General features: G+C 44.0%; 1 protein-coding gene across 3 annotated transcripts in view; it reads right to left on the bottom strand.

Moving 5' to 3' along the window:
* The window catches only part of LOC121500689, a 414,421-nt gene extending 394,613 nt beyond the window's left edge, over positions 1–19,808 (bottom strand). For all 3 annotated transcript variants that reach the window (XM_041772631.1, XM_041772632.1, XM_041772633.1), the window contains exons 1-2: positions 19,695–19,808; positions 17,863–18,115 (exon numbers count right to left, since the gene is read on the bottom strand). In XM_041772631.1, the coding sequence (XP_041628565.1) occupies positions 17,863–17,888 (26 nt within the window). In that variant the 5' untranslated portion in view covers positions 17,889–18,115; positions 19,695–19,808. The remainder of the gene's footprint in view (positions 1–17,862; positions 18,116–19,694) is intronic.
* Positions 19,809–27,916: the final 8,108 nt, after the last annotated feature.

Raw genomic sequence — 27,916 nt, forward strand, 5'->3', positions numbered from 1 at the left:
CATTATAGTTTTCTTGAACAGCACTGGATAAACTGCTAAGAATATTCTTCTATGGGGCAGCCCGGGTGGCTCAGCAGTTTAGCGCCGCCTTCAGCCCAGGGCGTGATCCAGGAAACCTGGGATCGAGTCCCACGTTGGGCTCCTTGCATGGAGTCTGCTTTTCCCTCTGCTTGTGTCTCCCTCTTCCTGTGTCTGCCTCTCTCTCTCTCTGTGTGTCTCTCATGAATAAATAAATAAAATCTTTAAAAACAAAAAAAAAGAATATTCTTCTATGCTCATCTTCACCAAATCAGTTGCAAGGTTCATGTGTGAGCCCTGGACACTGAAAATACTAGTTAAGGCTTTGCTGATGCCAAAATTTGTGGATTTTCATCATTATTGAATCATTATTTCATTTAGTAAAATAATTATTTATTGAGCAACTGCTATATCCCAGGCAAAATAATACAACATATTGTAATGTATCATACATGAGCCTGTCTCTAGGGAATTTCATAAGGAACCTTTCACACAAGGTCCCAGTCACAATAGTTGATACTTTAGTAATTTTTACTGGTCTGTAGCTATTAGTAGTAAAAACTAGCATATTTCAACTACACTTAAAGTATGACAAGTGACAGGAGTACCAATAACAATCCAAGGAATTAACTGGACATGTGAGGTGGGTTAACTTTTTTGTTATGGTTTTATTTTATTTTAAGTAACCAATACACCCAACCTGGGGCTCAAACTCACAACCTCAAGATCAAGCATTGCACGCTCTATTGACAGAGCCAGCCAGGCGCTCCAGGTGAGTTAACTTAAAGCTAAAACTTTCTAATGTTAATTTCAACCTTAATCAGAAGATAAGATAATTATGCAAATATCTGCAGGACTTTATCACTAAAAACAATGAGAGTGACTATTATCTTGCAAAAGTAGTAGCGTAATCTTATTTCTATATGGCATTGGCCAATGCTTAAGAAAAATAAATCTCACAATAAATCTAACGAAACCACTACCAGGGAGCCTGAGTGGCTCAGTCATGGGAGCATGCAACTCCAGATCTCTGGGTGGTTAATTTGAGCCCTATGCTGTGCATAAAGATTTAAAAAAAAAGGGGGGGGGGGGGAGGCAACCACTACCTATGCTTTTTAAAACAGCAAAAACAAAATCATCAACACATTAACTACATTGCTGCATGGTGTACAATTTGCCTTTCCTTTGCCATTAGTTTAAGAATATTTGGCAAAATGTTCTAGCAATTTATTTTAACTCCTATGTGGCTTTACAACATAACTGAGATTGTAGAAGAATAGTTTAGAGAAGACCTTGTCTCCCTTGTCTCTCAACAGGACAAAAGCAAAATGCCTATAAGAAATCTTATAAGAAATGTCATACTGCTGGAAAGGATAATGTTCACCACCAAGCCAGTCTACTGAGCTGAGAGTCCAGATTTTTTCTGCAGCCTCCCTATGTGTAAAAACAAACTTTGTATATTTCCCCAAGAACATGATCATGCAGTTCCCATTCAGCCAAAGTCCCGATAAATAAATACACTGGGGTTCTGCTTGAGTAAGTAAGAACCAAGCTCCTAAGTTCCAAATTGCATTTCATGGAAGATTTGAGCAGAAGGCATTTTGTGTTTGATCTAGAAATCCCAGGCCACTGTCATTTTGATATTGTCAGTGCAAAAGAAGAGAAAGCAGGCACCAAGGTAGTATTTAATTAAGACGTCAAACCATTGCCTGGAATGACTCGCTTTTCTTGTTCTGCTAGATGAAGTCTCCTTGGTGGTATTATTAATACTGCAGCATAGCAAAGGAATTGCTACGCTAAAAGGTGGTGTAAATCCAACTTCCCGATGCAATAAACTCATAAGAGACTAAGCCTTAGGGGCATTCATTTCTTCTTTTGCAAATCAGATCTTGCTGGTCTCACTTCCCATCCAATGAAATTTTAAATAAAGATCTTCAGGCCCTGAATTTAAATACAGATCTTCAGGGGCACCTGGGTGGCTCAGCAGATGAGCGTCTGCCTTGAAGGTTCAGAGAGTGATGCCGGGGTCCTGGAATCAAGTCCTGCATTGGGCTCCCCACAGGGAGTCTGCTTCTTCCCCTGCGTGTGTCTCTGCTCCTCTCTCTGTGTCTCTCATCAATAAATTAAAAAAAAAAATCTTAACAAGTAAATAAATAAAGATCTTCAGGTCCTGAACCAATGAAGAAGTCGGTCCAAGTACTCGAGCGTTTGAGTGTCTGCAAAGGTCAGAGCTTGCATGCTGGACAGAAGCCAAGTACTTTGCCCATCCTCGGAGTCTGCAACCCCTATTCATGTCCCAGGGCTGCTTTAACAAATCACCAGGGCTGAAAACAACAGAAATATTCTCGCATGGTTCTGGAGGTCAGATATCCAAAATCAAGGTGTTGACAGTGCTGTGCTCTGTTTGGAGGCTCTGGAGAATCCATTCCTTGTCTCTTCTAGCTTAACGGTGGCTGCTGGCATTCCTCAGCATTTGGCCACATTACTCCAATCTCTGCCCTTCGTATCACCTTTTGCTCTGCTTGCTCTGCGGAGACATCTCCTTCTGCCTGTTTCCTCTAGGGACACTTATGATTGCATTTAGGGCCACTCAGATAACCCGGGAAAATCTCCCCATGTCAAGATCCCTAACTTAATTTCATCTGCAGAGATCATTTTCCTTATGGGATAATGTCTACAGTTTCCAAGTATCAGGATTTCCTCTCATGCAAGGGATGGAGGGGTGGGGTGGGGGGCATTATCCAGCCAGAGCTAGCTATCTAGCCTCTGTGGAATCAAGCTGAAATGACTGCAAACTTAAGCATAGGTAGGGGCAAAATGGTGGGGTATCAGAAAAGCTTCTGCCCAAGTTTCAGAGAATGCAGTGCATGTTGCCTAACTAAACTAGGATGGTTCTCCTAGGCCTGAATGAAGGTCTGCTTCTCTTCTCTCAGATGTTCTCAAATGATCCTATGAGCTTCAGAAGGATCTAAGTACTTAGCCATTCTAGATGCTCTTTAAGATTTTATTTATTTATTCATGAGAGACACAGAGAGAGGCAGAGACAGGCAGAGGGAGAAGCAGGTTCTCCACTAGGAGCCCAATGTGGGACTCAATCCAGGGACTCCAGGATCATGCCCTGGGCCGAAGACAGGTGCTCAACCACTGAGCCACCCAGGTTTTCCTTTTTTTTTTTTTTTTTTTTTAATGTTTTTATTTATTTATTTGAGAGAGAGAGAGAGAGAGGCAGAGACACAGGCAGAGGGAGAAGCAGGCTCCATGCAGGGAGCCCGACATGGGACTCGATCCTGGGTCTCCAGGATCACACCCCAGGCTGCAGGCGGTACTAACCACTGCACCACCAGGGCTGCCCCACCCAGGTTTTCCTTTCTAGGTGCTCTTAATGATCTCCTACTTGCATCATCTTTCTTCTACTGCACTCCTTCACATTTTTATTCTACTCCATTATGATCTTACATAGTCTTTTTGTATCTGTTTCTGTTGAAGTCATGTCTTGGGGTCAGTCTTTTCAGAGCTATAGTGAGCAACTACCTTTGATACCCCCTGAGAGACACAGGAACCTTGCCCCAAATTATGGCCCAATAGTACATGTCACTGTGCCTAAAATTCCCCACATTGCTCCTATGGACTAAACTGCACATTTGAAACCTGAATTCAGTTCAATTCAACTGAAATCCTATTTTGTAGTGGTTTATGCATTAAATGGTCAAGTTACTGAGTTTTCATAAAACAAACTTCAGTCATTATTTCCAAAATGTATGTTTGTCAAAAGATTAATTCTGTGGAGTTGTTTTAATGAATATTCTGTGAATTTTAAAAACAAAAACAAACAAAATGAAAAAAAAAAAAAGAGGGGAATCATGATTCCATAGAAAGTTAAGTTCAATAAGTTAGTTTTTTTAAGAAAGCAAAATTTGAACCACCAGACATATCAGGGCATTTAGTAAGGAACATACACATGGTGTGTCAAGTTCCCCAAATGTACTTTATACATAGACACCTCTCTTCCCCTTAGGCTGTATGATGGCAGGAGCCATGTCCCGTTTTGCTTAACTTTCAATCCCCAGCATTTAGTCCAGGCCCGACCCACAATGGGTATCAGTGATATTTAAATGAGGGGCTGCAAGGTAGATGCTTTGTAAATGGATAGATGAAATAACATCCTGAGAGACCTAACTGCTCCAGATGAACAAGAAAAGGAAAGATGACAAAAGGAAGAATGGAATTAAAAAAAAAAAAAAAAGGAAGAATGGAATACAGCAAAGGAGGAGAAGGGAATTGAGAAGGAACTATAAATACTAGCCATCACATTTCCCCTATATGACAACTTTGTTCAAAGCCGGTTCTGCTGGTGAGCTGATGCTGGAGAATATTTACAGATCCCTTATAATACATGTTGGTTTAAGAGGAAGTGCTATGGACTGCATGCTTGTGTCTCCACCCCCCCCCCAATCCATCCAAATTGAGGTCCTAATCTCCAATGCAATGGTATTTGAGGGAAGGCCCTTGGGAGGTAACTGAGTTTGAATGAGGTCATGAGGATGGGGCCCCCATGATGGCACTAGTGCCCTTAGAAGGGGGGTGAAGAGACCAGAGCTCTTTTTCTCTCCGCCACGCAAGGATACAGCAAGAAGGCAGGGATCTGCACACCAGGAAGACGGCCCTCATCAGACACTGAACCTGCTTACCCCTTGATATTGGGCTTCCCAGCCTCCAGAACTGAGAGGAATAAATGTCTGTTGTTGAAGCCCCTGTATCTGCACTCTTCTGTTAAAACAGCCCAAGGTGACTAAGATGGGCACAGTGGCACAGTGTTTGCATTCAGACACATGCGTCCAACCTCCTGCTCTACATTAACAGCTTCCACTTCCTCACTTGTAAAAAGTAGATAACAGTGCCTACTTTATGGGGTTGTTGACAGGTTTAAAGATCATTTCCCTGAAGACCAGCATATAGGCATCTCTGAATAGTTCCTTTAACTGTATACTTTTATATCCCAAGAGCTTCACAAAGTACTTTAGATAAGCATATGACTTGATAATATTACTTAATTGACATATTCACCTCTGTAATTAATAGTTTCTTTCCTCTCTCCCTCCCTCCTCTTCTTTTGTTTCATCATCCTGTTTAGCCTGGGTAAAATGTGGTCACATAGTTTAAGTTCAAAAGGTACAAAAATGTATACCATGAGACATCCAATCAACAAGCAACAGCATTTCAATCAACAACTGCTTGTAAATTAGGCTCAGAATTAAATATTCCTAGGTGCCTGGGTGGATCAGTTAGTTAAGTGTCCAGTTCTTTATTTTGTCTCAGGTCATGATCTCAGGGTCATGAAATCGAGCCCTAAGTCAGGCTCTGCTCTGGGTGTAGAGCCTGCTTGAGATTCTTTCTCTTGTTCTGCCCCTCCTTTCCCACTCATGCTCTCTCTCTCTCTCTTTTCCTTTCTCTCTCTCTCAAAAAAAAAAAAAGAAAAAAGAATTAAATATTGTTCATTCTGGGTTTAAGCATTTTGTTCAAAACAAAATGCCCTACTATTATTCATCACTCCAAAGGATCTCCAGGCAAAGCTAACCTATTTCAGCTGCTTTGTTACAGTTCCTTATGTGGATTCATCAAATAGTCTGGTTAATAAAGAATCACCACATATATTATTCAGTCATCACCAGTTTTCAAAGAATCAAAACACTAAAATACATTTGATAAACATGGTACTCAGCCCAACTTCATTCTCTTTAGATGACTGAGAGGCTCTGTATTTCACTGAATTTCTGGAATGTATCTTAACGCAATGCCCTGGAGAGAAGAGCAGACAGGATAACACCAAATGGAGAGTTCTGATTTTAGAAATAAGTTGTAGGACTTTTTTTTTTTTTTTTTTTTTTTTTTTTAGCAACATGTCATTATCGAAGATTATTCCATAAGAACAGGAGGGCTGAGATACAAGATGAGAAGCAAGGACAAGAAATAATAGCAGGGTAGGTAGGACTAGGCTCAATTAAGGCCAGTGACAAAACCACCAGGGAACACCAAAGACCAGGATATGCAAAGATAAACCATTTGAATTTGTACATCGAGTCCCTGAATTTGGATAACTAAGGTGAATCAGTAGTTAAATAATGACAAACTGATGCAAAGCTTAGGAGTCAGAAAATAGCATGGGGACCACAAGAGGCTGGAGACTCCATGCCCCTTTTCTGAGTGCCTGGGTTAACTGCTAAGTTCCAGAGGTGATCTAATAAGCCAGCACTCCCTAAACTCATCACTGGCTTTGGAAGCCTAAGAACACACAAACCCCGACAATCCAGATGGAAAACCACAAAGCAAGTACATGGCATTGTGGTGGGAGCCAGGTAGACAGAAAGAGACGTAGGAACACAGGGTGACCACACAGAGCCAGAGAGCCAAGAACTGCCCACCTTCGGGTGTTCTCGGTTTTTAGACAACTTCTTTCTTCGACATCTTATTGTATCCCAATGAAAAGAGATGACAGGGTTCTCAGTTTTTCTCTCTAATAGCTTAGTTCACTCCCTAAGGTTCACTTTCCAACCTAAATAGGAGCTGTGGAAATGTAGATCCAGTCCAAAATGAGCCTCACATAAAAACGAAAGCAACAAAAAAGCAGAGGCAACGGACCTGCTGCTGTGCAGTATTGAGGGAGATTCAAGTTCTCTTCTTCCTTCCAAGGCAGGCTGGAAAAGCAGGGGCTCAAGAAGCCTCCCAAACCCATACCAGCAGAAGGCCATGTTCAAGCAGGGTGTACCCAGACCCAAGAGGAAGCAAGCAGAGCATGTGTAGCTTGGCCTCATTCTGCTACAGGCTTTTAGAGAAGACATCCTATTCCCTCTAATGGAGCTGAAATATCCAGAAAGCTAGTAAGACTGAATCCTGGGATGGGGAAGGAAAGCATGGAACAGGTCACTTGGGCCTACTTCAGATCTAGGCCCCATGGAAAAGGACAAGAAATCTCCCAAAAGGCTCATTACAATCCAGAGCAGCTGCTCACCAAAGCAGATAGCACGGAATGAGAGTCTTGAATGAAGAGCATGTCACTGCGCAAATCCTTCTGCATATACATCAAGATGGAGATGGGGGCAAGGGGCAGGGAAGAGAGAGGCCTAAGTGCAGGGACAAAGCAAAGTGAAGCCATAGGGAAGTCTTCCATGTGAGGTTTATGATTCAGTTACTACAAGCCTACCCAAAGCTCTTCCTTGGATATCTGACTTGAAGAAGAAATGAGATGAACAGATGATCCAAAAACCGGTTTAGTTTGTTTGCTTGTTTGTTTTTGCTACAGAATGGGGATTCTAGGAATATTGTTACATATCTTCTCTGGGGCATTTATTACAAATAATGACACTATCCCATTAAAATCTAATAAGTAAAACTCTTGAATGCCACTAGTTTCATTACCATGCTGACTTCTCAACTACCGCTTTTAAAACAATCATTTAGGAATTTTAAAACAACATCAGAACAGACCATCCTCCCTTGAAGCCTGATTAAATGTCTAGGTCTCAAAATATATTAACAGTATTTGCGGAATAAATCACCTCGGGGTGCCTGGGTGGCTCAGCTGGTTGAGCACCTAACTCTTGATTTCAGTTGAGGTCATGATCTCAAAGGTTGTGGGATGGAGCCCAATGTCAGTCTCTGTGTTGGGTGTGGAATCTGCTTAAGATCTCTCCCCACATCCCATTGCCCCTCCTCCCCTCTCCCACTCTTGCTCTCTCCCTCTCCTTTTATTATTTTTTTAAGATTTTATTTATTTATTCATGAGAGACAGAGAGAGAGAGAGGCAGAGACACAGGCAGAGGGAGAAGCAGGCTCCATGCAGGGAGCCCGACGCGGGACTCGATCCCGGGACTCCAGGATCACTCCCTGGACCGAAGGCAGGCTCTAAACCGCTGAGCCACCCAGGGATAACCTCTCCCTCTCCTCTTAAAAAATTTTTTTTAAAAAGTAAATCATGTCGGGGATCTTGGGTGGCTCAGAAGCTTAGCCCCTGCCTTCAGCCCGGGGTGTGGTCCTGGAGTCCCAGAATCGAGTCCCAAGTCGGGCTCCCTGCATGGAGCCTGCTTCTCCCTCTGCCTGTGTCTCTGCCTCTCTCTCTATGTCTCTCATGAATAAACAAATAAAATCTTTATAAATTTTTTTTAAAAAATAAGCATAATCCTTTCTAAGAAAAAGAGTAAATCATGTCAACATGAAACGAGAATTACTCTCTGGTTGCATGGGCTCTCTCAAGGGGATATTCCTCTTGACCTTGTTCACATTGCTGGTCTCCAATTCATTTACACTTACCTTGTTGCATTTGCTAGTTTGGTTATTTGGGCTAAATATTTCTCTGAGCCTCAATTTCTTCACCCATAAAATGATAATGTTACTAACACCTGCTACATGGGATTGGAGAGAAAATCAAATAAGAGGACGTATAAGATACTGGGACGCCCATCTGGCTTAGTCAGTAGAGCATGGGGTTGTGAGGTTGAGCCCCAGATGGGGTGTACAGATTATTTAAATAAATAAACAAATAAACAAATCTTTTTTTTTTTTTAAAGAGGATAGATAAAATACTGTGGCACAAATGTCCCAGGTTTCTGTAATGGTTATTCCTCCTCTGAGACACTAAACTATACATTTTAAGATGTATATGTCATACCCACCAAGACCAATAATTAAACTTAAACTTAAATTTCTCTTCTTGGCCTCTATCTCTAGAATCAGTTACCCAGTATGAGAGAACTACTGTTTGGATTCTTATGGGTAGATACCGTATAATTCAACATATTAGTATTAAGACCACAGTTATAAAATTCTAGGTGTCATTATTTAAGCTGGTACCTACTTTAAAGATCTGAAGAGAGAAAATTTTTTAAAAATTTTAAAGCAGGAGTGTGTTGAGGTGCCTAGGTGCTCAGTCAGAGAAAGGTCCGTGTTTTGCTCAGGTCATGATCTCGGGGTCCAGGGATCGAGCCCTGCCTCAGGCTCCCTGCTCAGGGGAAAATCTGCTCTCCTTCGCCCTCTGCCCCTCCTCTGCCTGTGCTTTCCTCTCTCTCTCAAATAAATAAGTTAAAATCCTTAAAAATAATAATAATGAAAGCAAGAGTGTCACAGAAATCAATTTCAAACATTATTTTGCTTTTCAGATTTTCAGGAACGTTCAAGCATGAATCACTTGACATTCCATCATTCCACTGAAATAACCATGTTGTCCTACATGTTGTGGACTTTGCAACAGAGGCCAGCATCAACATCCTACACATAGATGGGTTTACCTATCCTTATTGCATGTTAAAACTCAAAATAAAAAATAGATTTTAAAAGAACTAATATAAGAATGACGTAGACTATGAAAATACAGTCTTGGGTTCCATTTTGTTTTGTTTTGTTTTGTTTTGTTTTGTTTTGTTTTCTTCCCATCCTAGCTCCGTGGCTGCCAAGTTGTCCAACACTTAACATAGCCTAAATATCTTTCTATATCTTAAGCCAAGGATTCGGTGGCTGTTAACTTACACTTAACCAAGATTATAAAAAACTGTTACTGAAATGCCAAAAGAAGTTACATGGTACTTCATAGGAAAGGAATGCAGGGGCTCAGCAACTGCCCAGAGTCACTCACCAAGGCTGTGCTTGTTCGGTGATTCGTTTGGACAGGTGAATTTTCAGAAATTCTTACCCTGATAAGCAGAAACTAACCTGAATTGCCATAGGATGTATTATTTCTGTTTGAGTTTGTGGCTACCTTTACAGTCATAATTGTCATATAAACACAGCACTTGGCTCTGCTTTTTATGTTTATACCACTAATATGTCTTTAGCTTGGCACACAGACATAGGGCTGAGTTTCATGGTCACCTACATGCCAGCCACCACACTGTTCTGATACTGGGCACTGACATGCATAATGAGCCTCCTCCTGGGTCCCAGGTGTTCCTGGATCAACCCGCACCTCTCAGAATAATCCCATGCCCCTTTTTAGTGACTAGTTTTTCTCATCGGCCTCTGTAGTTGCCCTGGGAAGGCTTCTTGACTTCTTTGGAAGTTTTCTCCTTCTTAAAAAGTTACAAAAGGCCAGGATGTGGAGATACTGGAACTCTGATACCTCATTGGTTAACCCTCAAACCTATAAAATGGTATCCCTATTTGGTCAGACAGTTTGGCAGTTTCCAAAAAGTGGAATATAAATTTGCCATACAATACAGCAACTCGATGCCTACATATCTACCCAAGAGAAATAAAAACCTGTGTCCATGCAAAATCTTATGCATAAGTGTACATAGCGGCATTATTTGTGATAGTTAAGAAGTTGAAACCACCCACATGTTCATCACCAGATGAACGGAAAAACAAATGTGCAATATCCATACAATGGAACACTGTTCAGCAATAAAAAGAAATAAGCTTCTGACACAAGCAACAATATGGAAAACTTTATAGTAAGCAAGAGGCATCTGGGTGGCTCAGTCAGTTAAGCATCTGACTCTTGGTTTTGGCTCAGGTCATAATCTCAGGGACCAGAGATCGAGCCCTGGGTCAGTGGGGCTCTGTGCTCAGTGGGCTGTATGCTTGAAAAATCTCTCTCCCTCTCCCTCTATCCCTCCCCCAGCTCTCACATGCGCACTCTCTCTCTCTCTAAAATAAATAAATAATTTTTAAAAAACTTTATGGTAAGTGAAAGAAGCCAAACAAAAGAACTACTAATTGTGTAATTCCATTTAAGTGTGAAATGTCTAGAAAAGGCAAATCTATAGGAGACAGAAAGTACATTAATGGTTGCCTGAGACCAATGGTGAGGGGGGAGGGGAATAGAAATTGACTGCAAATGGGCACAGAGGATATTTCAGGCATGATATAAAGTTCTAAAAATGGTGTGCATTGGTAGTGTGTGTGTGTGTGTATGTGTGTGTGTGTGTGTATGGACAAGGATTCAACCCTTCCTATTTTAGATTCCCAAGTGGAGACATAACACTTGACACTACAGGAGCTCATAATCAAAAGGAAAAATTCAGGTAACCAGAAAACAGAGCATTGCTGAGCTGTTAAGTTAGCTAAATTAGCCAGTCCCACAGTAGCACGGCTCCAAAATTTCTTTAATGTGAAACCAAAAAATAAAATAATAAAAACCCTTACTGTTTAAGCCACTTTTGGTTAAGTATTTTCTTACTTGAAGCCAAAAGCATCCTGATTGAAACAGACTAGAGATATAGTCACCAGATCCTCTTCCATGGTATAGGATTCACATAGATCGTTAATTTTAATGGATGAATAACATCTTGAAGATATACATGCTATAGACTGAATGCTTATATCCCCCCTCAAAAAAATTCCTACATTGAAACCTAATCCCCAGTGTGATGATATTTGGACATGCAGGCTGTGGATTGTGATTAGGTCATGTGAGTGGCACTTTCATGAATGGGATTAGTGTTCTTATCAAAGAGATCCCAGGGAGATCCCTTGACCCTCCACTATGTGAGGGCATAGCAAAAATTTAGCCATCTATGAACAGGAAGCCAGCCTTCACCAGATACTGAATCTGCTGGTGCCTTTAACTTGGATATCTAAGCCTCCAGGACTGCCAGAAATAAGTTTCTGTTGTTTATGAGCCACCCAGTCTGTAGTACTTAGTTACAGCAGCCAGAACAGACCAAGACAGGGCTTTTGTGGTGATGTACATATGTTCAGGCATTTCTAGCTAGGTTGTGTATAACTACCTTGCATGGCATGAGGCACATTTAAGATGGCACTGAGGGGCTCCTGGCTGGCTCAGTAGAATATGCAGCTCTTGATCTCAGGGTCGTGAGTTCAAGCCCCATGTTGGGTGTAGAGATTGCTTAAATAAATAAAACTTTTTTAAAAAAGATGGTACCTAATAGTTGTTTTACTAAACCCATATTTCGGGATGCCTGAGTGGCTCAGCGGTTGAGTGCTCTGCCTTTGGCTCAGGGCATGATCCTACAGTCTGGGATAGAGTCCCACATCAGGCTTCCTACATGGAGCCTGCTTCTCCCTCTGCCTATGTCTCTGCCTCTGTGTGTGTGCGTGTGTGTGTGTGTGTGTGTGTGTCTTATGAATAAATAAGTAAAATATTTATAAATAAATAAATAAATACCCATATTCCAATTCAAGCTTGAACTAGCCCTTGCTATCACTCCACCCTACTTCCCATCCACTCTCCTTCATGTCAGCATGAAATCAACAGCTTAAGCATCCCAAATGCATTCCAGTTGTCATCTCATGTTTCATCCCTCAGTGTTTTTGCACATCATATTTCCCAAGCCTAGACTGTTCTTCCCCTTTGACCAGATGCTAAAATGCTATGCAGCTTTTAAATCCCAACTGGAGATAGTCTTCTCTGACCCCAAAAGATAATCACTTTCTCTCTGATTTAAATACTTTGTACATGTTGCTATTCCCACCTCTATCACATTATAGTGGAATTTGTTTTATTATTACTATCTCCCCTACTGTGAATGGCAAAGGGTTCTGTAGTTTAAAGATAGCTCTATCATATATTTGGGGGACTTTGGAAAAATCATTTTACTTCTAAGTCTTGATATTTTCTCCTGTAAGATAAGCATACACATTATGATCCCATCTCCCTCAGGCTGCTATGAGACTTCACTAAGATGACCTATGTGAAAGCATTTTACCAACTATAAAAGTATGGACAAATTCTAATTGGAACATATGAGATTTTTTTTTAAGTTAATGTAACAGACCACACAAATAGAGAAAAAGATGTGACCTCTCACCATTTACCAAAACTGCTCTAGCCAGGACTACCATTGAGCTTCGACCTCCCAAATGCCAAACCTGAAGCCCTATTCTCTCTCTTTTTTTTTTTTTTTTTTTTTTTTTGAAGCCCTATTCTCAATTGTCCTCTTGTTCAATCTGTTGGCAGCTCTTGACAGAGATGATCTTGCCTTCTGGCTAGGGACACTTTCTTCACTGGGCTTCCACCTTCACGGCAGCTCTTCTCACTATCCTTTACTTGACCCTTCTCTTCTTCCTCACTCCTAAATCTGTACCTCTTTTCTTCATATACTTACTCCCCTGGTGATCTCATCCAGTATTATGGCTTTAAATGGCACTTCATGACGTCTAACGCACAAATTTGCTTCTCCAGATTTCTTCCCTGAAAAACAGACTTGTGTATCAAACTGCCTAGATGCTCAAAAATATGTCTAAATGTGTCCAGACTAAGCTCCTGGTCTCCCTGAGACCAAGCCCACACGTCATCTCAGTTCATTGGCATTTGGTCCATTCAAGTGCTCAAGTCAAAAAATCTTAGAATCATACTTGACTCTTTTCTTTCTCTCATACTTCCTATCCAATCCACCAGGCAATTCTCCAACCAAAATATCTTTAGAATTCAACCCCTTGGGAATCCCTGGCTCAGCGGTTTAGCACCTGCCTTTGGCCCAGGGCGCAATCCTAGAGTCCTGGGATCGAGTCCTGCGTCAGGCTCCGGGCTCCCTGCATGGGGCCTGCTTCTCCCTCTGCCTGTGTCTCTGCCTCTCTCTCTGTGTGTGTCTCTCATAAATAAATAAATAAATAATCTTAAAAAAAAAAAAAGAATTCAACCTCTTGGGGCACCTAGGTGGCTCAGTGGTTGAGCGTCTACCTTTGGCTCAGGTCATGGTCCCAGGGTTCTGGGATCCAGTCCCACATTGGGCTCCCCAAAGGTAGCCTGCTTCTCCCTCTGCCTGTGTCTCTGCCCCTCTCTGTGTGTGTGTCTCTCATGAATAAATAAATAAATAATCTTTAAAAAAAAAAAAGAATTCAACCTCTTGGGGCACCTAGGTGGCTCAGTGGTTGAGCGTCTACCTTTGGCTCAGGTCATGGTCCCAGGGTTCTGGGATCCAGTCCCACATTGGGCTCCCCAAAGGTAGCCTGCTTCTCCCTCTGCCTATGTCTCTATCCCTCTCTCTGTATGTGTCTCATGAATAAATAAAATCTTAAAAAAAAAAAAAAACAATTCAACCTCTTCTCACTACACCTCCATACTACTTGTACCGAGTTTACATCCTCTCTTAATACCTGAGAAAGCTTTTTGAATAGTCTACCCTTTGCCCTGCTCTAGGTCTCCACTCACCCTATTGCAACATTAGTTATAGCAGGTCAATCACTGTTTAAAACCCCTCAATGGTATCTCATCCCAAGCCATGAAAAATCCAAAGTCCTTATGATGGTCTTTTAAGAACCATGTGATCTGCCTACCATATTCCTATTCCCTCTCTGATCTCATCTCCCACCACCACCCAGCTGTTAATCCACTCCTTGCTTTCTTTGATTATAACAACCAGGCACTTGTCATGCCTCTGCCCAAATGCTCCTCTACCTGACATCGCACAGCTCATTCTTTCACTTCCTTCAAATCATTCCTCAAATGTCACCTTTCCCATGAGGTCATACTTGGCCAACTCATCAAAAACTGTAACCTTCCCTCCCCTATTCCCTATCTTCCTCTCCTGGTTTAGTTTTCTCAACAGTAGTTGCCACTTTTTAACATCTGTTTTATTGCCACTGCTTAAAAAGACCCAAGAGTGCAGGATTTTTATTTTTTGTATCCTCAGGGCTTAGAACAATGCCTGGCACATAGAAGGCACTAAATAAATATTGCTTAAAAGAATGAATGAAGAAAGAATAGATGGCCAAAGTAGGTTTCATAGGTTCCTGATAAATGTATTCTTAAACGCCTGTGTCTTCCACAATAATGAGTACAAACACTACCAAAGCTCTTAGAAATGGCTGGCATTTAAAAATCACCCAATGTAAAAAATTAATTAATTAATTAGTTAATTAATTAAAAATCAGCCAATGTGAGGGCATAAAGAAGAAACCAAAGGAAATTTGGGAGCACCTAATAAACCTAAAGAAATTCATAGCAAATAAATAAGTAGAAACAGTACTCAAAATACAACAAAATATGCAGGCAATCACCCCCTACACTTGTTATAAAGTTTAAAGTGAGATAAATGCTTTTTATTTACTTAGAAGATGCTTAGTATGTATTCTAGTCATCATTTTTAGAAGGCAGAGTCGAATATTTAGATTTTCTTACTATGCAAGTTTATCGTGAACACTTTGGTATATTGCTCTTGTTTCAGTAATTGGAACTAGTCCACATTAACAGTCTCAAATAACCAAGGCTATAAAGTTTGATATTTCTTATAGAGTTATTAAGTATATCTAGCTATAATTTAAGAATTAACATCATATAGAAAATGTAATGGAATTTATCATTTTAAACTCCGTAATTACAAATGGTTTATTAGTAGCTGCTACACTAATGATATACTATCTGCTGATTAAAATTGATCATGTCCACAAACAGAAAGATTTGTATCCAACTCAAAAAAATTCCCATTTTAGTATCTATTTATTCTACTTTTTCCCCTTTATACTACCATTTCTAGGCAACTAGAATTACAACTGAGAGAAAGCATACCTTAACATTTCCATCAGAAACTTCCTAAGGGCAAATGAATATAATCTTCCTCAAAGTAAATCATCAGTCAGAAAAGGCAATATGTCTTGCTAAATTACAGATCTAAGAAATGAAAATTCAGGACTTTAAATTTTATTACATAATGATATGCTATTCTTCTGCACATTGTTTATACTGAGTTTTTTATTTAAGTAAGGACCATTCTATACACTAATATCAGAAAATGCACTAGAGTTCTTGATTTCTCATCCAGAAACCACTGAACCATCACTTTATATTACAGCTGAAAAGTGAATGAACAACAATTTTAAAACTATATCTAAGTCTACTCATCATGGTTAGCATTGAAAATCTGAGTAAACCAATTCTAGAGACTCACTATTATCTCAATTTACGGAAAGTTGTGTCAGGAAATGGAAGGAACACGTACTCCAAGTGGAAGCCATAACCTTCAACAATTGCTTATACACATAAGACTTACAAATAAATGTTGTTGAAGTGGATTAACCCACACTTAAATGGATAAAGAAAGCGAACAGAACATATTTTTAGAGAAAAAAAATTGAATATGTAAAAACTTCTATCCAACTGGACTGAATATTTTAGTGAATATTTTTGGTTAATGTGGCTTGAAACTTATAAGACAGTCAATAGAGAAAGTTGGAAGTATCGAGACACTGCCAATTCATTGTGAAAGGTAACAATAATACCTCTTATTCTATATTTATAGATCTTTATCCCTATTTCCGGTGTTTTTTTCTTATGTATATGCTTTTTAAAAATATATTCCCCACAATGACCCCACGGGTTAAGTATTATGATCCCCACTTACAGCTGAGGAAACTGAGACCCAAGGAAATCAATACCATAGCTGGTGCATCACAGTGAATCCCAGCCTGAACTGGGGTTCAAACTCAGGTCTGTTTCATTCCAAGCCCATGTCTGAGCCCCCACACTGGGTGGCCAATAGAACAAATTCAAACACACTCAGTTCAGACATTTCTAGGTAAAACACCTTCTGAGAGGCAATACTGCACTCTCTACCCCCCAGACCCCCCCCCCCAAAAAAAATACTCCAGCAGATAACTTTTGTCGAAAATATTTAAGGAAATCTGGCATTTCCATATAGCACACTTTCCTGAAAGTATACTTTCCAAAAAAATTGAAAATATATTTCCTGAACTAATACTCCCTGAGCTAAGCATTCACATGAAATAATTATTATTAATATATAAGAAGTTTCCCATGTCACTAAGTCTACTGTTCAACAATTTAAAAACAAATCTCACAAGAGAAGATGCACCCTAATTACAAGAGCAATCAACAAATCACAAAATCTTAAAGCCAAGCAGTTTCTTCAAATTTCTTTAACCTATCCTTCACTTTACAGACAATAAATTAAAGCCCAGGAAAGTGAAGTAGTTTGTCCAAGTTTATACAACTAGAAAAAAGCAAATCACAATATTTTTCTCAACTTACAACGGGATAAAAATATTTCCAATTCCCAATTACCATCTTTGACCAAATCTTAACATTTCCCAATAAAGTAACATGTCAGTGATATCCTCCATCTGTAGGATTTTAAACCTCCTTAAACTTGAATCATTTTTGAGGATCAAATCTGACAACTTGAGTCATTTCAAATCAACCTATCTTAAACAAAGAAAACTCTCACTTTCCATGGCAAGTAACTGCAAAGCAAGAAAAGTCAATACTGTATCAAAATACTTTTTTCTATTACCAACAGTATTTACGTGAACTCTTAACTGCTTCCTCACAGAGATCAACAAAAATGAATCCTAAGGACTTAAAGGAAGGACTAGAAGATGCTTCATGAATACTATAAAAACTTGATGTTTTCTATAAAGATTAAATAAATTTACAGTCTTCACTGTTACACATAGTTATTCATTCTGATAGAACTTGTACTTTATAGGAACTCCCATTATTAGGAATTCATTTCTTTCGGGCCACTTTTGGATTCTATTCACCAAAATGGAATACCGAAGGTGAAAAAAAATAATGCAAACCACTAAAGTCCTGCAAATATATAAACATCCACTGCCATATTTAAAAACACAATCATAAATAAACTAGGACACATGCTCATTGGACCCAACCCTGTTACATAACTTTCCTTAGTGACTTTATAACCCACATTCCTATGTGTACTAATGTTGAAGAACACGTTGAGAAATTAATAAAGTTTCATCAGAAGTACCCAAATCATCATTCCAAATGAAAATGAACCTACAAAAAAAACATTCAAAACCAGGAAATCCAAAGTCATAAATCACTTTAATCAGGCAACAGTTGGACAGTTTTCTAATGGCAATAACCACCAGCCCCAAAACGAATGTCTGTGGAGTATTGAAAAAGAAACGTACCTTCTTTGAGGCAGAGAATCAGTCATCAAACTGTAGTAATCCACACAGGGAAGGCATCCCCAAAAATCCCAACACCCTCACGTTTAAGTAACTCCAAATGAAGAAGTTTGAAAACTTTCCATCCAGAAATGACTTGATGCTGTATTGGTACTTGGCATAATGTTCACGGATAGGAGGATCCAGTAAGAACAATGCAGCATGAAGGTCAATGCTCCGTGTGATGCTTTCTAGATGCTGATAATAATAATTGCACCTATACAATTGAAATTAAGTAACGTCAGCTTCCAAGTCATCCTACACACTCAGTTTCTTAAAAAGAAAAGAATAGTAACCGTAGCCATAATAGATGTCACATACATAGTTCTGGCACTTGAATCATTTCTAGCAGCAAGTTTTAAATAATGGATATTCTCTACACTACTATGCAAAATCATAACTTTAGGGAGTTAAAATAGACTGTGTCTGGGTGTTTCCTCCAATTATTAACAGCATATTCAGTTTGATACTTCATTAGTCATGTCAAACTGAAAATGCAGGTGAGTAAGTCCAAGGGTGTGAGGAAAGCTCAGGGGTGGGGACAGCAGAGGAAAGTAGAGAAGGTGATAAATTGCCTTGGTATTTGGAAGGATCCCATAAAACATACCTGAAGATAATGACCTCAATTTGCATCGTTGAATTCGAGAAGCCTGTTCCACACATTCCTAATATTCAAGCACATGGTAACAGCCAGAGCAAACTCGATTTGCCCACTTTTGACACACTCCCATCTTTGTTCCTAAATGTCTATTCCCCAAGTGATGGGACAGATAAACAACTTTTTCGAGAAAGTGGGCAAGCGCTGAAAATTTTCATAACAAGTGGACATGTTTACTAGTTCTGGAGTGGTCCCCTCACTTGAGCAGGAACCAGCCTACAGAGACTGCAAAGCCAGGCTACTTGGGAGAGCGGCTGGGGAGTCTCCCCCAGCCTGTAAATCAGGAGGGAATCGCGCTGCCTCTCCACCCCGCAGGAGCAGCCTCAGCCTCAGCCTCAGCCATCCCTCTTTTGGGCGGGCGTGGCAGCTAGAAACAAAAGGTTAAAACACAAAAGGCGGGGCGGACTGCTGGGTCTGTGGAGCTTCGGGGGCTCGCGTTCCCCTTTCTATTCGAACACAATGAGAAGGGGCAGGGGGGGTGGGTGTTTAGTGGGAAGGGGGATCACAGAGCTCCAGCACTGCACAGGCGATTCTGGGTGGGTCGTGAGGCTGCAAGGGGCGGTCGGGATGGCCGACTCTCACCTAGTGGTCCAGGCCCCATCCCTCCATCCCTGCATCTCTGACAGTCGGGAACCTGTGGCTTCCTCCACCCTCCCCCAGCCCGAAAGAAAACTTTCGGAACTCTTACCTGTGCGCTCCAACGCCCCTGCCCGCAAACTCAAGTGTCCACTCCCCGGCAACCCCAAACCTCTTGCGTTCTATTGTTGCAGCTCCGGTATTGTGCGCTGGCTCTGCGGAGCGCCCCGCGGGCGATCAAGTTCTGAAACCCTCACCTCCCCGATCTCTTTCTCTCTCAGGACCAAAGTCGGGGCGGGGTGGGGGGGTGGGGGGGGACGGGACTGGTCCCCATCCGTTTCAGCAAGTTCCCTGCCGTTTGCGTGTAGCTGGGGGGGAAACGAGGCAATGCCCCCTGGAGAGACCCTTGCCCCCCATCCCACCCCAGCTCCTCCTGTAACGAGGCACTTGAGACCCACGCCTGTCCGGCCGTTGCCTCTTAAAAAAGCAGCAAATAAAACAATCTGTGCAAGTTCGTTAAAGAACAAAAGAGGAGGAAACAGGGAAAGGAGGTAGAACTTACCAGCCAAACTTCGCCACCGGACTACGCCTCCGTCCCCCGAAGGGCGGGGAGCGGGAGCGCCGGGGGGAGAGGGAACCCAGGCCGCGGTCCCCGCTCACCTCCGCCCCCGCCTCGTCGCCCTCGGGACGGACCCTTCCCGCTGCTCAGCCCGCGAGGCGCTCGGACACTTGCGTGGGGCCTGACAGCCGGGAAAGTCGCGGCGGCAAAGTTGCGAGCAGGAGATACCCGGGCGTCCGGGGGAGAGGGGAGGAGAGTTCATCAGAGTTCCCCCCTTTGTTCCAAGTCCCGGAGCAGACAAAGAGGCGGCGAGCGGCGGCAGGTTTCTCCCTCTCACCCCTTCTTCCTCTCTCCCTCCCCTCCCCTCCCCTCCCCGCCCCCTCCCTCTCCCCGCATCTCCCGCCCGGCTCGGGGCGGCTCCGGCCCCAGTTCCACGCAACTCGGCCCCGACCTCCTCTCCTCCCGCGACCTCACTCGAAACTTTCCCCGGGAGATGCGGGTCCCGGGCCCCTCCCGCCCACCGCCCCTTTATCCTCCCCCCCACACCGCGCCCCCCGCCCCACGCGCGCGGGTCTCGGGGGGGAATCTCCAAAATCATTGTTTCCGGGAGATGCACCTCTTTGTTTGCACTTTCCCTGCCAGTCAATGCGAACCATCCACTTTGGCATCGAGTTTCTGTCAGTTTCCCGTCCTCCCGGGAGCCGCTCCGCGAAGGGCAGGGGGTCACCCCCAGAAGATCGACGCGTTTACGCAACCAGAGGTGGGGCGCACCCTGGGCTCTCCATCCTCTCTCCGACGCTCGGATTCACCCTCCTCCACCCAACGCACCAAGAGAACCCCAGAGGGGCTCCAAGTGTCCAGAAAGAACTCCCCACCCCACCCACCCCGGCGCTGCCCCTCAGGGGAGCACTGCAAGCCGCAGGACAAAGCCGGCGCGGGGCGGCGGAGCCTCCACCCCTCGGGGCTACCTGTTGCTGCCCGCGGAGCCGGGCTCGTGCGGGGACTCGGAGGGCGCCGTCCCACCTGAGCGTCGCGCCCACCTCGCCCGCCCCGCACTGCCCGAGCCCCAAACCGCGACGGCCAGGCTCAGGGGACCCGCGTGCAGTGCTCCGTGACCCCCGCAGCCCTGCCCTGGCGCAGCCTGCCCCCCCGACCCTCCGCCTTGGGGTCCCTCGCCGCCGCCCCCGGTCTTCTCCCCCCTGGCGCGCCTGGTACCGTCCGAGCATCCCCGGTTTCCGTCCCTTCGCCCACTGCCCTGCCCTGGGCAAATCAGGTGTCTCGGGCCCAGAACAATCCCAGATCCTTGGCCAGGGCCTTTACCAGTCGTTCCCCGACCTCCAGAATCGGGGAGCCCCCCCCCCCCATCCTCACCTCGCCCCATCCCTCGTCCCTCATCCCTACTCCGGGCCACCGCACTAGCTCCCTGGGGGACCCCGAGCAGCGCTCACTTTTCCCCCACATTCAACTAGAATTGAAGAGCAGGAGAGCCGGGCGGTGGGGGGGGGGGGGGGAGGAGAGAACGGGGGGCCGCGTGGGGCAGCAGCTTCTGGGCGCGGGAGCAAAACCCAGACATTCCAGAGCAAACACCCGCCTTCGGGAGGCAGCCGGCCCGTCGCGCACCTTCCCCTCCACCCTCTGGCTGTCCCCACACTTGGGGTCTTGGCGGGTAGGTGAAGTTTGAGGTGGGGAAGGAGGCGTGGGGACTCGGGGCGCTGTCGCGGCGGGCTGGGGGGCGAGGAGGAGCAGGGGACGTCGCGGCGGGCGGCCCCGCTGCGCCCCGAGCAGAACAAAGGCGCCGCGAGGAGCGCCCGTCCGCGCCCCCCGGGCCTCCGCGCCCCCCGGGCCTCCGCGCCCCCGCGCCCCGCGCCCCGCGCCGGCACCCGCCCAGGGCTTCGCTGGGCCCACGCCGCTCTCGGAAACTTTGCGACAACTTGCCCCCGAGTTCGCGCGCGCGGCGCGGGGACCCGAGGGACCAGCGGGCCCGACCGCATGGGGCCCCGGGGATGCCCTCCGCCCCGTCCGCTCCCGGGCGCCGAGCGCCCCTCCGCGCAGCGCGCCCCGGGCTGCCCACGGGGAGAACCGAAGGACGTTGTGCAGGCGGGATGCGGGCGGCGGGGACGCGGGACGCGGTGGCGCGGGCGGCGGCGGGAGGCCGGGGCGAGCCAGCGCGGGTCGGGCCGGGCCCCCGCGCGCCCCGGGCCCCGCGCGTCCCCCGTCCGGCCCGGCGCTCCCAGCCAGCAGCCGCGGGGCCCCAGGACTCGGCCCGGCCCCACCCGCGTGCCGCGCTCAGGCCGCCTCACCTGCCCGAGGCTGGGCCACCTGCGCGGCCTCCCCCGGGTCACCGCCACCCACCACCACCCACCACCCACCACCCACCACCCACCACCCAGCACCGAGAGAAAACAGCCCCCGCCCGCTCCAGGCTGGCACATCTCTGTTTAATTAGGATGACGACTTCCACAATTCTCGTTTTTTAGGAGACGGCCACCCTCCCCCAGACAAACCCCTTACTTTTTGCTATCTGTGAGAAGGGGTCCGCTTGGAAAATAATGACAAGTCAGTGCTTGGAGACAATTCTCATCGGCTGCCTTACAGAACTACTTGTTATAGGGCGAACCAGCGGAGGTATTCCAGAACTCCTGGGTAACACCCAATCCCCCACTTACTGTTAGAGTGTGCCAACGGATCCCATTAAAACATTACCAATCCTTTGAAAATATCTACTTGTTTCTCCCTTTTCTCAAGGAGGGAGAAGTAAGGGCCATTTGCTAGGCGAAAAGTCAATATGACCCTAAAAAGGCCTTCTCTGGGCTCTATGAAACACTCCTGCCCGAGCTGCTCGAGGTAGCTCTCTTTCACAACCAGCTTTGCACAGAGTGATTTTGGGGAGCCTGGGTGGCTCAGTAGTTGAGCCACAGCCTCTTGATTTCTGGCCCAGGTCCTGATCTCCGCGCCCTAGGATCTAGCCCTCTGAGGGGAGTCTGCTTGAGGATTCTCTCTCTCCCTCTGCCCCTCCCCCTGCTTGCGTAAATAAATTTTTTTAAGTGATTTCTCCAGGGGCACCTGGGTAGCCCAATCTGTTAGGCATCTGCCTTCTGCTTGGGTCATGATCTCAGGGACCTGGGATGGAGCCCCACAGGGAGCTCCCTGCTCTGCTTCTTTCTCTTCTTCTGCTGCTCCCCTGCTGGTGCGTGCTCTCTCTCTCTCTCTCAAAAAAAAAAAAAAAAAAAAAAAAAGAATAAAGTGATTTCTCCAGAGAATCTTGGTCCTAAATAGGTCAGTCTCCCTATCTCTATCAGAAGGCTCACACCTGGGCCACACTGTGTATGACCTAGCCACCGCTAACTTTTAAAAAGATGCCATCTTTTCTCACAAGACACCACATTTTAAATATTTTTTTAAAAGCTGATTAGCATCTAGGGTCAAAGATGGATGTATCAGTAGATGGGCTTAGAAACCCAAGGATCCTCTCTCTACTGGCAGTGTTGGAGCTCCATTTGGGACCACACCCCTTTTCAGCTTCCTACTAGCAGGCCAATGGCATCTTAATTTTCTATGGTTCTCTCCCATCTCTGCTTCTCTTTCCAAGGACTTCCTCTGGCTGCCAGACCCCATTTTGCCAGTGCAGATAGGCCAGAAGTGCCAGGCAACTAATGGTCTTAGCATAGCCTCAAGGAATCAGGGAGTCGGTCTAAAAATAACCCAGCGTTGGGGCTCCTGGGTGGCTCAGTGGTTGAGCATCCGCTTTCGGCTCACATCATGCTCCCAGTGTCCTGGGATGAAGACCCACATTGAGCTCCCCACAGGGAGCCTGCTTCTCCCTCTGCCTCTCTTTCTCTGTCTCTCATGAATAAATAAAAAAAGATCTTTAAAAAAAATACCCCAGCATACAGGTAGGACTATGCTCAGCTGTGTTCTACACTGTTTCCCAGAGGTCCCCAACTTTGAACTTCAGTTGCCCACAGCAGTAACCTGCTCTTTAAGGAACCCTATTTTGGCTTCCTTCCTTCACTCTCCCTACCAGTACTTTCTGGGATCACATCCCAAATAAACTACAGTCCTTGTACTTAAATCCTGGTCTTAGGATCAGCTTCTGGAAGAACTCAACCCAACCTCTCATATATGTGCTTTCCAAAGGGAGGGATCTGTTCTTTTTGGACAATGAAGCTACAAGATCAGATTTTCCCTGGAATGGAGGTTATTTCAGTAATGAAAAATGTTTGAGTTATCTAGTTCATTTTTTATGTAATAGTTTAAAATTAGATATCCTACTGAATAAACTATAGAAACAGCGATATGTAGAATCGTGTCTCACGTGTGAAATGTTTGTACATAGATTCATAAGAAAAGAAGTTCCTTAGGTCTAATGCCGTCAGATAGCAATGCAATAGGAAAAACTATTAGAATCACTTTTTAAAAAATTAGAAGTAACATAGAGGGGTCACCTGGGTGGCTCAGTGGTTGAGCATCTGCCTTGAGCTGAGATTATGATCCCAGGGTCCTGGAATCAAGCCCCCCCACCCCATCACGCTCCCTGCAGGGAGCCTGCTTCTCCCTCTGCCTATGTCTCTGCCTCTCTCCCTGTGTTTCATGAATAAATAAATAAAATTCTTAAACACACACACAAAAAAAGATGTAGGTCAGTAACATTAGAAAAGAAGAAGTAACATGTAGGATTTTGACTGAACTTCTGATGACAGTGAAGGAGAATGATTAATACATACCATTTTATGCCTTGGTGTGACCTAACCAGTAATATGTCCAGTGAGAGATCCTATGGAATTTTTCAGCAAACTTCTCACAGCATAAATTGGCCAACGACTGCAACACAGTTTATAAAATCATACATTAAACCCTATTATCGGGATCCCTGGGTGGCGCAGCGGTTTGGCGCCTGCCTTTGGCCCAGGGCGCGATCCTGGAGACCTGGGATCGAATCCCACGTCGGGCTCCCGGTGCATGGAGCCTGCTTCTCCCTCCGCCTGTGTCTCTGTCTCTCTCTCTGTGTGACTATCATAAAAAAAAAAAAAAAAAAAAAAAAAAATTTAAACCCTATTATCCTCTTAACCACCATTATGAATAAGTCATCCAGCATCCACATAATTATAAGCCTCAATGCCATTCCTCACTCCACAGCTTTTTTTAAGTGGTTTTTACCTCTATTTTCCTTCTTTTCTTTTCTTTTCTTTTCTTTTCTTTTCTTTTCTTTTTTCTTTTCTTTTCTTTTCTTTTCTTTTCTTCTTTTCAAAGTAAGCTCTATGTCCAATGTGGGGCTTGAACTCACAACCCTGAGATCAGGAGTCACATGTTCTACCAACTGAGCCAGCCAGGTTCCTCTCATTGCAATTTTTCTTACGATTTCACCATGGCCATCCTTAAATGCTGTTCACCAAATTTTTGTTATCCTCCCTCTGGGCACCTGGTAGGAATGAATCAGATGTGGCCATGTGATTTGTTCTGGCCAATGACATGTGAAGAGAAATTATATACCTCACCCCTGAGTGTAAGTTTTAACAGCCAGTGTGTGATTGTATGTGCTCCCTTTCCATCTACCACAGTGCTGGGTAGGGTTGCTCACTTAGTCTAGGTACCAGAGAGAGCCCTTCACCAAACCCCAGTGGTTATTTTACGTGAGGGGAAAATAACCGTCTCCTCCTAAGTCACTGAGATTTTAGGGTTAGTTGTAATCACAGCACAGCCAGACTAATCATCACTTGTTCAGATACCCGTCAGTTGTCTTTGCAAAGTTACACCTCTGCTTTCCTTACGGGCTTTAGATCTTGGAAAGTTTATAGGATAGCTCCCATGAACCTCCTATAGTATTTTCTAGCTGGACTTCCAGTTTAATGGCACTGTGTTGGGGAAATTGCTTTCTTTATGAAAGATTAGCTTTATCTTTTTGTTTAAAAAAGGGGGGGAGGACACTTGGGTGGCTCAATGGTTAAGCATCTGCCTTTAGCTAAGATCATGATCCTGGGGTCCTGGGACTGAGTCCCACATCAGGCTCCCCAAAGGGAGCCTGCCTCTCCTTCTGCCTTTGTCTCTGCCTCTCTCTGTGTGTCTCTCATGAATAAATAAATAAAATCTTTTTTTTTTTTTAATAAATAAAATCTTATAAAAAAAAGAATGTGAATTTGGGGCACCTGGCTCAGTCGGTTGAGTGTCTGCCCTCGGCTCAGGTCATGATCCCAGGGTCCTGAGATTGGGACTTGTGTCAGGCTTCCTGCTCAATGGGGAGCTTTAGAGAAAATGCTTTTCTCTCTGCCCCTCCCCCTATCGTGGTTATTCTCTCTCTCTCTCTCTCTCTCTCTCTCTCTGAAATAAATAAAATCTTTAAAAAAAAAAAAAAAGAATGCAAAGTTTGGAATCATCAGCTTGGTGTATATCACCTGGCTCTGCCACTCACTGGCTCTGTGACCACAATGAAGTTACTTCACCTTTTTACCCCATTACCACATATGAAATAACATAACCCTACCCATATGAGGGGATTGTATGAATAAAATACCATCAAAAATGTAAAATGCTGGTATGCCTGGAAGTCCAGTGCTGGCTCAATCATCAGAGCATGAGACTCTTAATCTTGGGGTTGTAGAATCTCTACACCACATTAGGTGTAGAGATTATTTAAAAATAAATCTTTGGGACGCCTGGGTGGCTCAGCGATTGAGAGCCTGCCTTCGGCTCAGGTCATGATCCCAGGATCCAGGATCGAGTCCCACATCAGGCTCCCTGCAAAAGAGCCTGTTTCTTCCTCTGCCTGTGTCTCTGCCTCTCTCTCTCAGTCTGTGTCTCTCATGAATAAAAAAATAAATCTTTAAAAAATAAAAAAATATATATCTTTAAGGGGCACCTCGGTGACTCAGTCAGTTAAGCATCTGACTCTTGATTTCAGCTCAGGTCATGACCTCAGGGTTCTGGGACTGAGCCCTGCCTCCAGCTCTGTGCTCACCAGGGAATCTGCTTGAGATTCTCTCTTTCTTCTCCCTCTGCCCCTCCTGCCCATGCTCTTTCTCTCTAAACAATAAATCAATCATTTAAAAATAAATAAATAAAATAAAATCTTTAAACTGTAACATCTTCATATATAAGCCTCACAATAATAAAAATAGCATTGATACCCTTCCAGTAGATGTAAAGAAAGTTAAAGTAGTAAAATAGTAGATGGTAAATTTCTTTTTGATTCTCAGCTTTTCTTCTCAGATTAAAAGATCTGGGACTCCAATAAATAATCTACCTTAAGTATGATGGGCCTTGAAAACAAAAAGCTACCCAAACTCTCAAGAGGCTGCTATGCTATAGGAGGCATACCAAAACCAGATTTCCTGATCAAGAGTATTCCAGTTTTTCTCTCAATATATATGGGTCCCACTAGACTGTTATAAAGTTCAGAAAAAGCAAGGAGGCTCATGTATCTCTTCCAGGCTACAGTGAATTTTGAGAAAATCTCTGCTCTATGTAGTATATGGGACTAAATAATATAAGGTAATATCCCATTTTCCCAATATGATTGGTTTCTTTTTAATTTATTTGTTTATTTGAGAAAGAGAGAGAGTGTACGTGTGCACATGAGTAGGGGGAGGGGCAGAGGGAGAGAATCTCAAGCAGACTCCCTGCTGAGCACAAAACCCATATGGGGCTTGACCTCATGACCGATAAGATCATGCCCTGAGCTGAAACTAAGAGTCAGATACTCAACTGACTGAGCTACACAGGCACCCCCTCATAAGATTATTTTAAAGGGTTTTTGGTCAACTCTTTTATTTATTTATTTTTTAAGTTTTTTTTAAAATAATCTCTACATCCAATAATGAGCTCAAATTCAGGAACCCAAGATCAAGAGTCACACACTCCACCAACTGAGCCGTCCAGGTATCCCTACACACTTTTAGATCATATGTCTGCTTATTTAACATTTTTTTTAAGACTTTATTTATTTATTTATGAGAGACACAGAGAGGCAGAGACACAGGCAGAGGGAGAAGCAGGCTCCATGCAGGGAGCCCAACATGGAACTCGATCCCAGGACCCCAGGATCACGCCCCGGTTCGAAGGCAGCACTAAACTGCTGAGCCACCCAGGCTGCCCCAACATGATAACATATTTTAGTTACATTAATAAATTTAGAAATAATAACTTAGAAATATTTCTTTTATTACCACTCAGTTCATAAAACAATTTTGTTTCCTTTTAACACGTTCATTTGTCATCCCCAGAGCCATTAA

The sequence above is a fragment of the Vulpes lagopus genome, chromosome 10 (genome assembly GCF_018345385.1).
Source record: "Vulpes lagopus strain Blue_001 chromosome 10, ASM1834538v1, whole genome shotgun sequence".
NCBI classification, from domain to species: Eukaryota; Metazoa; Chordata; class Mammalia; order Carnivora; family Canidae; genus Vulpes; species Vulpes lagopus.